Source organism: Dacryopinax primogenitus (genome assembly GCF_000292625.1).
Source record: "Dacryopinax primogenitus strain DJM-731 SS1 chromosome Unknown DACRYscaffold_1, whole genome shotgun sequence".
In the NCBI taxonomy this organism is placed as follows: domain Eukaryota; kingdom Fungi; phylum Basidiomycota; class Dacrymycetes; order Dacrymycetales; family Dacrymycetaceae; genus Dacryopinax; species Dacryopinax primogenitus.
In genome coordinates, this window is record NW_024467198.1 from 89,722 (window position 1) to 99,952 (window position 10,231).

The window sequence follows — 10,231 nt, forward strand, 5'->3', positions numbered from 1 at the left end:
GATGACGCGCCATGACTGGCGGCCTCGAGATAGGCATCTCTCCTATACGCCACTCCCAGATCAGGGGATGACGGAGAGCCCCTCACCCCTTCGCTTGCCTTCCGTGGCGTGGGAGCGATCAAACCTCCGTTGGGCACTCCGTTCCCCTCTGATGCTCCATTTTCAAGGTGTGGCTTGTGAGATGGGACAGGCGGCGGTGCTGATGGGTTGCTCCTCGCCCGTACTCGCGGTGTCCCCTCACCGAACTGGGATACAGTGAGCGACTGCGAACTAGGCGCTGCGGATCCACTGTTCGGTGCAAGTGGCCTTCCACGTGCGGAGGACGCAGGCGTCGGAGCCACCGGGGCTGCTGATAACTGCGCAGCAAGCTGTTCGAACCTGTTCCTCAAGCTCGACACGGGCGCAGCGTGGTACTCTTGCGTTTCCGAAGGCTCTGACATGGTGGACGTGTAGCAAGTGTGGAGTCAAGCGTTGACGAGAGCGGGTTACGTGCTCAGCAAAATGCGGCTCAGCAAAATGTGAAGCGCACGAAGCATTTAGGCAGAGATTTGGTAAGTGTATGCGCGTTGGGGACGATGGAATGGGTATGTATGCTCCAGCTGGTCGGCGAGCAAGCGGTGCGGTCCGGTGAGCTCATCAACGAAGACGTTCCCGAAGGCGGCGCGTTAATTGCTCCCGCGTTTCTGGTTTTAGCAACAGAGCACGTGCGGAGTATGTAAAAAGGGTCAACCGTCGTTCCATCACCGTTTCCCCAGGATGGCCAGATACGTCGAATGATTCTTTAACATCTTGTAACAATTTACAGTCGCTTCATCCCTTTTCACTTGGAGCACCACTCGCTGGATTCCATACCTAACGCACGGAGACTAAGGTTACAAGACCATTGATACAACACCAAAGTTGCTCTTGACTCAGAAGAGGAAAATAGAAGGAAATAACATGTACCCACTGCAGCAAAAAGGGATGCCCCACATCATTAGCAACACACCACTTACTCCCTTATCCTACTCCAAGCTTCCCACCCTCTCCAGCGTGTCCCGCCTCTGCCTCCTCTTCCAACACCCTTCTCACCCCCACTGGGTATCCCACTCCCAGCACGACCCTCCATGGCCCAAATCACGTCTCGTACTTCGACTTTCCGTCGGTTATCCTTCGCCTCCTCTTTCAGGTTCTGATACGCTCTTCCCCAGCCTCCAGCAGGGCCCTTCGTCTTGGCGGTAGCTACGGTTGAACTCGCTGCGGGAGCAGGGGCCGCCTCTGCGTCCTTCTCCTTGTTCTTGTTCAGCTTCTTCAGTGGCTGGATAGGGCCCTGCGCAGCAGCCGCACCGGCCTGCAACCACGAATACTTGCTGCTCGCGTTACCAGCTGCACGCATAGCGACCGCGTCCGACAGGCGTTTGCGTACACCCTCGCTCATGTTCCGCGCAGCGACTCCCGGCCCTTCTTTCTTTTTCTTCTTTTTTGGCTGATCATCCTCACCGCCTGCCTCTCCGTTGGCGCCGTTTGCCGCATCCTCCCTTTCTCGTTTCTTCAATCGTGCCTGCAGCTCGTTGGCCCGCTGTACCCGTTCGATAGCGGCAAGCTGCTTGCCTACATCGCGAGTGACCTCCTGTGACCACATAGGTAATGGTGGTGCTAGAGAATCCTCTTCGGATGCGGCAGGTTGAGGATAAAGACCAGGCGGGCGCATAACGCCAGTTGCCGCCAGTTGCCTGTTTTTTGATGCCGCAAGGGCGCCACGTAATAAGGTCGAGATATGTGCTTGTGCGGCGAGAGCAATGTAAGAAGAGGCATCGGACGTCACATTCTTGACACTATATCCTGACGCTGCGCAGTGTGAGCTTTCATGTCTGTTCCGCGGCTCCCTACGGCTCACCGATCCCGTTAACACGCTTCATCATGGCATTCGGTGGTATGAACGTTTGCTTTCGTGTTCGGTCATCGCGGGGATTTAGAACAGCAGGATACGATCCTGGGACAGCATCATATGTGCGATGAATGGCATCTTCTTCAGCCTGGGGGACCGGTCAGTATACCATAACCGGTAAAGGTGTTGATGACGCACCCTGAGATCAACACCAGCACTGCCCAACGCATCATTGATCGTCTCCTTATTCTCCGGTTTCTGCGCAACAGGCCGTCCTCTCCTGACGCCTGTCCCAGGTAAGGCATATTGAGCATGTGCTTGTTGTTGTTGTTGCTGCTGGAAAAGCTGCTGCGCATACTGGGAATAAGCGGGTTGCTGCAACGCAGATTGCGACGATTGTGCGCTCTGCTGACTTTCTTGCTGCGCTGGCTGAGAAGATTGCGATTGTGACGATTGTGATTGTTGAGAGGCGACACGTTGTTGATATACTTGGTAAGCAGCAGCGGTTGACTGTTGCTGGTAGGCAGCAGCTGTTACAGCGGGCGTTTGGGTGCCACTAGGTGTAGGGGCAGGTGGAGGTGCACCATAGTACTCGTAGTACTTGCGAACATACTCGTCCCATGCCGCCTGCTCAGCAGCGGTGAGGCGCGGTACAGCTTGCGGTTGAGACGCGTTTGGCTGTGAGGCGCTGGATGCAGATCGTTGTAGAGGGGGGGAGGTAGTCATAGCTTGAGGATAGGCACTGAAACAGCGCGTGCATCAGCAAACGCTTGGCAGCACAAGAAAGGGTGCTAACGCAGCCTGAAGAGCAGGATCGATAGTAGGATCCATCTGCTGCTGTACTTGGGTCGGTTGTACAGTAGTCCATTGAGCTGAGTAGCAATTTCAGAGAGTTGATACCAGCGACGCGAATAAACACGCACCCCGAGTGTACCCAGTCACCCCTCCGGCTGGCAAAGCCAACCCGCCATTCGCCGGTTGACCTGGCGTGTGAACGCGTGCCGGTGTACCGACCGTTGTTGGCCAACCAGTCGACTGCTGTGGTAGAGCGAGTCCACCGTCTAATTTCGGGCGCTTTGATGCTTGCTGTCGTGACATGTTGAGAATAGACGGCGAGGACGACTCTGACTGAGCAAGGTCGTGCCTCTCTGAGCTGCCCTGGTGGTCGCGAGGCGTAGAAAGGACGCAATACGGAAGCAAATTCTTGGGTACACCGCGGAGTTTGAACTCTCCGCACGGACCAACGGCAGCAGATTCTTTCACATCTCTTGTATCCTCATCCAACGTACGCCTGGACAATGAACTGCTCAACATCAGCAGCTAGGCATGTTTATTCGTCCGGAAATGTGAATATCTCTCTGAACAAACTGTGCTTGCTTATTTTCTTCTAGAAAGTTGTCTTGCTGTCGTGTCTCCTGCCTTCATTCCGGGAACATGTTCCGTCGGAAATATCCAGTGTTCTTTCTTTCACTTTAGTCACTGGTATGGCTAATCTCGTGTACGTTGGACATATGACTGCGTAGTTCCCACAACTGGTCTAGTCGCACCCGCAAGTCGCGACATTAGGGCGGGGAATGGCCTGTTCCCCACCGCTCCACCGAACCCCAAACAACCGATGGGCGGCCCACCTCCCTCAGGTCTCCGCGCTCCTTCCCTCCCAAGTCTAGATCCGTCCGCATGCTCCGATCTGCCGATAATCTCCCTCTCGCTCCCGGGCGGATGCCGACCCCCCTCCGCTCAACCAGCGCACCCGGTACCATCATGGCCTCCACGAGGCTTTGATATGCACCTCGGTCACGTGTGGCGCTTGCGCGTACCCCGTAGGCCCCATATAGCGCCCTGGCCGCCTTGCCTCTGCTTGGTGCTCTGGTCTGTCTCGGACTTTTCCCGTGGTCTGTCGATGACTATGCTCAGGATGGGACAATTCATGGAAGATGGACTGGACAAGCTCATTGCTAGCAAAGAGATGTCTTGTCCGACGTTCGTACCGCACACAAGACGGAAATCAAACGAGAACCCAAAGAACCCACTCTGCGCCTCGTAGGTCAAAAAGAACCTCCCTAATTTATGGAGCTAAATGTATACCAGACTCGAAGATTGTGCACTTTACCTGCTGGGCACTAACCTGCCGCCCAGCACCTGGACTGGCGGATGCTCAATTACCGCTTGGACGGTCTGCTGTGCTCTCTCTGACGGAACTACCCTCATACGCATGCACGAAGCGCAAGAGTTCCGTAATGCACGTGGGCAGTTCTGGCGTCGTGCGTACACCGCGCTGCACCAAGCCCAAGTACACGAGCGAGTCGCAGTACTCTTGAAAGTCGCAAATGCGGATGTAGTCGGCTGGGACGGCTTTCATTCGATGGTGACTCCCGCGTTGAATGAGTGGTCTGCCAGCCAAGGGAAGAACTTCGACGTCGAGAATCCTGACGGGACGCGGAGGGACGTTGTCGCCCTGCTCAAGTTGCTCGAGAACGGGGAGCGTAAGCTTATGTATACCGACCAGGAGCTGGAGGACGTGTTACTCAAGTATGAGTATATGGTCAGGGACGGAAAGGGGAGATGCTATGGTGTCTTCCCTTTGTTTGAAACGCCTTCCAGCAGTGGAAGTGACGCGGAAACAACGAGCTCAGATGAATGGGCATTAGCTTCTTCAAGCTCGAATGGGTACGTTGGCAAAGCACATGAAGTATCCAACCTGACCATCTGAAAGTCAATCGCGCACTACATTCTATCGCGCCCCGCACGAGAAGACGCTTTATCTTGTAGCTCATACCCTCGTAGGAGACTCTTCTTCGGAGTCATCACGAAACGCTACATGGTCTCTCGCATACCCTACTCCTTCCCTGCGCCTGCGTCCTCTGCAGCTACTGTCTTCCACCGACAGTGTGTCCTACGCCTGGGGCCTACCCTTAGAGGAAACAGGCCTCCGCCGTGTCATCCGCCTGTCCGAACCCGGCCGTTTCCGCCCACGCGAGTTGAAGCAGCTACTTACTCTCAAGCTTGGGGAAGTCCGCTACCTCTCCGAGACGGACATGAGCAAACCCGGAGCCTCCCCTGTGCTGGCGCAAGATATAAGTAGTATATTCCGGCTGGTGCAGCATTTGGGAGGGGTGACCTTCCTTCCCGGCGTTGTCGACCTCGAGCAGGAACTCGCTGCGCTCGATCGGGCAGTTGCCGCCGAGCTTTTTGCCGAATCTGAGGAACGTTTGTGTGGTGCTCGCCGGGAGTCTGCCAAGCCGCCGAGTTGTCAGAGCTTGGAGGTCATGTTCCAGTTTCTTTGTCAGTGATCCACATAGATGTGTGAGCATACTACGACTCTGGGAGAACGTATGTATGATTATTCTTTATATCGTCTTTTATGCATAGCTCATCTTGTTGTACCTATACCACCCACTCCATACCATCAGATAATCGATTCCCGGTTGCCCTAAACTTGCGAAGCCTGTATGAGCCAACACAGCCATGGAAACAGTCGTCGTACGACCCTGCGACGTCCCTTCCACCACACTGTCGCGGGTAGCAGAACCTAAGATGCCCCATCAAGTGCCGTTCCGAGGGTCCTTTTTGGGTCCGTTCCCACCACCTAAGTGTGGGCTACCGTTCGGGAAATGGCACATGAGTGCTCAGTAATCCAGTTTGCCGGCCATTTGCCGTAAATCATTTGCTTGGTGGCTGTCCATTGTTATCATTCACCCTACTCCCCTTCCTCCTCATATGCCTCAGCATCAACCACGTTCTGCTTTACATGACAACGCGAGCTTGTTTCAACCTCACCAATGCAAGAAATGAGGAGCCATCACCCTAGCAGATATGCCTCAAAAAAAACGAGATGTTGTATCAACCCAAATACTGTTTCAGCTGTCTGCCAATGCAGCACACCAGATCAACATACCAGCAATGTTCACAATACTGTGCCCAGTCCCTTCTCTTCACCATGGGATGGTAATCCCAATCATCCAGCTCATTTACTGGCTGCACATGAGGCAAATTGTTCCACACCAGACAGTTCACCCAATACCTTTTCATTGGCTCTTTGCATGGGTCAGCACTCCAGCATTCCATCTATGCTATTCACTCCACATCATGCAACACTACCTCTGACCATGAGCTTTCCAGTGGATAGTGATGGCAAATCACCTGGAGTACTACTTTTCAATGAGCTGCAACTGGAGAATGGTGAATTTTGTGTGGTGGGATGGTTGATCACAATTGGGAGCATGACACACACACGGAGAATGATGGCAATGGGCATATATGGAATGGCATTGTCTTCTCAGTCATCTTAGGTAAGTGTACATATGCTATAAAGAATCGCAATGTGCTTGATTAGGTATTTCTGCATGTAAATTGCTCAACAGCTTTGCTTGCAAACTGTCCTGTTGTTGTGGTGATCTCCAAAGCTGTTCTGTCCAGGTGTTTTCCATGTGCAGTGCATAGATCCTATGCCCTCAATTGTAGTCAACTGACGAAGCACATAGGCCTCAGCCTTATGACTATCAAATACTGCCAGCACTGCATATCCTCACCAGTCACCCTTGTTCTGAATGGATGGTTCCCATGTTTGCCTGCCCAGCTGCAAACTGCCATGGCAATTGATCTGCTGGAATTATATTGGTGCTTGCATGTTTGGCATAGGGTACCAGTTGCGGCCTTCAGTGAAGCACTGTCTGCATATGTGACTGCAATCAGATATCTCTTACCCCAGCTGGTGCGATATGTTCCTTTAGGGAAAACAGGCTCCTCATGATCATCTAGGTGCCACTGTTGCAGCAACTGCCTGATGCCATCCTGTGGTTCATGGTTGTGGAGTGCTCAATGAACAACAACATTCAGGCTGCATTAGATCAGACAATAACACCACCTTGCCCTGCACCCAGCAAACTGGCAGCAGACATTCCAGATGACCCAGAAGAGGTGCCAGTTGTTTGACCCTGCAAACTCAAAGATCTTGGACATACACACAGCAAAGCAAACATCAATGGCAAAGCTGATCTTCACTTGCAGCACATTCACCCTTTGTGTTTTTCTTGCATGGTCTGGGGAGGAAATCCTCAATGGTGAGCACCTTCTGGGCTTGGTAGGACTCCAGGCTGATATGAATTGCAGTGCTCCTGATGTCTTAGTCTGCATAGATGGCAATTTCCAACATAAGCTTTGTCAAAGTACTAAGCCAGATCCTACACTTCTAACCTTGCAACATGTTGTACCCCAAGAAGCTGTCAAAGTGATGGAAGAGTATGTCAATGAATGCTGCCGGCATCCCCATGACCAAAGCAGTCACCGGCCTAGACTGCCTGATTTGGTATCAAATGGATGCCAAGACTCTCACTTGGTGGCAAACAAGAACTGCAAATCAGCCTCAGCTGATACTTGGGTGGAACTGGGCCTGATGGCATTGGTTTGCTGGCATGATCACCCCATTCTACTGGCTTGCATCAAGGGAGGAAGCAAGAAGCACTGCTATGCATTGGTTTTACTGCAACAACTTGCTGACATGCTCCCAAAAGCTGCATCAATCAGCATTCTGTATGACATTGCATGTCAGCTGTCCCATGGCTTTGAGAAGGTATGCTCTTAGAAGTCTTTCCTAGCTCATAGATGACATTTAGCTCAGTGGGGCTATCTGCCAGATCTCCACAAGCAATTGTCATTTGCAACCTTGGTCTTTCATGCTTATGTTCATCAATGGGCCTGTCAAGCACACTTCAATCCTTGCAAGGTGCTTGGCTTTGGCATGACAAATGGCAAAGGTTGTGAGTGTCTCTGGTCTTCCATGGCTGATCTTGTCCCTATACAATGAACACTTGCTGTGTGTTCTGCTGCATGGTCCCTGTGTTCATAACTGACTGTCTGTAGGAAAACAAGCACCTATTGCTTCTGGACGGCTGCCTGCTCCACATCCTCACAATGCAAAATTGCCATTCCAGCAAATGGCTAGATGAGTGCATGAAGGATGCTCTAAGCCGACTTAAGGAAGCTGAGGACTGGTTTGCAGAAACAAGACTGGAGCCATCTCTTGTTCGCAGAGAGTGGGTACAGCAGCAACAGGCTGCTGTCATCCAGGAACCATGGTAGTATTTGCCATACACCTGATTCACCTTATGCACACTCTCTTAACAATTTGCTAGATAAGGCAGCCCATGTTGACAAAGCCATGGGTCACCTACTAGATGCTCATGGTGATAACATCCATTTTCAGGAGTGGCTGGCATGGATTTGCCATATGTTGGTGAAACTCAGTCAATTGTCACCTCAATACGCTCAACTCTACCAATATCATCAAACTCTGGGAGCAGATAATGCTGCTAATCAAGCACAGTTTATCGAGTTCATTTGCAAAGTTGGGGTGCAAGCAGCACTGGATGTTGTTGCCCAATTCGTGAGTCATGATCAACTGTTCATTTGCACCCTCATTCAAGTCCAAATATGGAGGGATGTTGTTTGCAAGGCGGTGACAGAGGTACAACTGGAGAGTGAGCCACTCTGCCAGGTCAAGAGAAGTCATCTGCAGACAGGAGGTGCACAGCATGCATTAGGTGCATGTACCATTTCCCATCAGGGTTCAATGACATTGACAGCAGCAGGTGTCAAGCTCATGAACACAATAACGAGGAGTATACAATGGTGTGGCAAAGCCAAAGCAGATGCCATATGACTGCACAACAAAGCTGTTGGGGAACTGCATAAGATGCAAGTTCCCCTGTGGTACACCACTGAGCTTCTGCAAGAGTTTTCCATTGAAATCATCAATATCAGCATGGATGAGAGCCTTTGGCAAGATGTCTACATTGGACTTCCCAATTTGTGCACCCCAGCATGGATGATGGATCACCAGATTTGTGCTGGCATTCTCCAAGTGCTGCAAATGGATCATTGCCACAAGGAAATTGTGCGCCTTGAAAGCAAAGCTGAGAATCTTGCTAGATACTATAAGGTGCATCTGGAAAAGGCTGTGGAGCTTCTGGAAGATACAGCATGTAAGTTGTTATCACCCATGCAAGCTACCCAATCTTGATATTTGCAGGTGACAGCTTTCTCTGCCCTCTGGCTTGTGACTATGCAGTATGTCTCATGCTTGACTGTCAGCAATCTGTCAGATTGGTCTTCAAGAGATGCCACTTCCATAAGACTGATGAGCAACTCTGCAGACAGTTCAGCCAGATTCTTGGTGTGGATGGACCATTCACTTTGCCTTCACCTTGTGCACATGCCAGGCAGGCACTGCCCTTTTCTCCAACACATGCTGGCAATGTATGTCCAACCTCCTTGATGGCAAACAAGCAGGATGGAGTGAGCAATGCAGATACTGATACTGACATTGATGATTTGCAGCTGGAGAATCAACAATGGCTTGTCTTTGATGATGCACAGTGGGGTGACTGGACAATGAGCAATCTGATACCAGGCTTATAATTGAATTAACTCTCCTAAGGCCCACACAAGCTTTATATATGTGTATATTGCCATATGCAGTACTTAGAGGTATGTCCTCCATTTTGAAAATTGAGACACAGTTTAATCAATGCATGCATGGAAGCATCAATTCAAAACATTTGCCATGCATCTTTTTGCTCCCCTTGCTCCATTTCCTCATTTGCCATACTGCAACACCTTTTGCAGCTTCTTCTTTCTTTCGTTTTTGTATCTCAGCACCTGACATCCTTATACCTCCCTATGGCATACTGTATGCCTTGTCTTGAGACACTATTTGCAGCAGCTCACCCAGCTTACAGATCCTTTTGTAAGAGACCAACCTTCCAGCCTGCAAATGGACCTGCACATTGACCTGAAAATAGGCTCACAAATGAACAGTTATTTGCCATGGAACCTCAATCACCCTTGCAAATACCATGATTTGGTACAAACATGTAGTTTGCATATTGGAAGAAGCTGATTTGCCATGCAGGGAGGCACAGGAGTGCCCAGGAATTATTTGAATAGCACTGATGCATACCATAGTATTACCTGTAGATTGTCAACCTGATTCAGCCATAGCTGGCATAACATGGCTATTGGAAGACCTGGAGCAATCTGCCTATCTATAATCAGCATGTCAAGAAACTGGGGTGGGTTTTGCAGAGCACCAAGAATTTGATGTACCCACTTCATCTTTGTTAGAAGCTGCATCCGCCATCTCTACACATGCTGCTCCCACTGTGTCAATTCCCCCAAACACTCTTGAAGACATGCAGATGCATAAAGTCCGGCTCCAAACAGTGTTTCTTGATCAACTGCAAGCCATGCTGACTGCCTGGCTGACTGTTAGGGCAACACAGGCTGACTAAGTCTGCTCACCTAAGAGTGCCAAAAGTCTAAGCAGGCAACAAGGAAGTGGAGTAGACCTGATGACTAAGACCTATC

The 10,231-nt window shown here is 50.9% G+C and overlaps 3 protein-coding genes across 3 annotated transcripts; 2 read left to right on the top strand and 1 right to left on the bottom strand.

The window, feature by feature from the left end:
- Positions 1-991: 991 nt before the first annotated feature.
- Positions 992-2,965, bottom strand: DACRYDRAFT_112781 (uncharacterized protein; the record flags this gene model as incomplete). The annotated part of the gene is made up of 5 exons (XM_040769511.1): positions 992-1,827; positions 1,877-2,015; positions 2,066-2,609; positions 2,664-2,739; positions 2,791-2,965. 5 exons carry the CDS (start codon positions 2,963-2,965, stop codon positions 992-994), a joined length of 1,770 nt encoding a protein of 589 aa, XP_040632853.1.
- A 517-nt stretch (positions 2,966-3,482) lies between these two features.
- On the top strand, positions 3,483-5,176 carry DACRYDRAFT_112782 (uncharacterized protein; the record flags this gene model as incomplete). The annotated part of the gene is made up of 3 exons (XM_040769512.1): positions 3,483-3,907; positions 3,956-4,534; positions 4,581-5,176. The coding sequence occupies 3 exons, from the start codon at positions 3,483-3,485 to the stop codon at positions 5,155-5,157; spliced, it is 1,581 nt and encodes a 526-aa protein (XP_040632854.1). The 3' UTR covers positions 5,158-5,176.
- Positions 5,177-7,097: 1,921 nt separating this feature from the next.
- On the top strand, positions 7,098-7,670 carry DACRYDRAFT_44529 (uncharacterized protein; the record flags this gene model as incomplete). Its single annotated transcript, XM_040774587.1, has 2 exons — positions 7,098-7,436; positions 7,485-7,670. 2 exons carry the CDS (start codon positions 7,098-7,100, stop codon positions 7,668-7,670), a joined length of 525 nt encoding a protein of 174 aa, XP_040632855.1.
- Between the last annotated feature and the right edge of the window lie 2,561 nt (positions 7,671-10,231).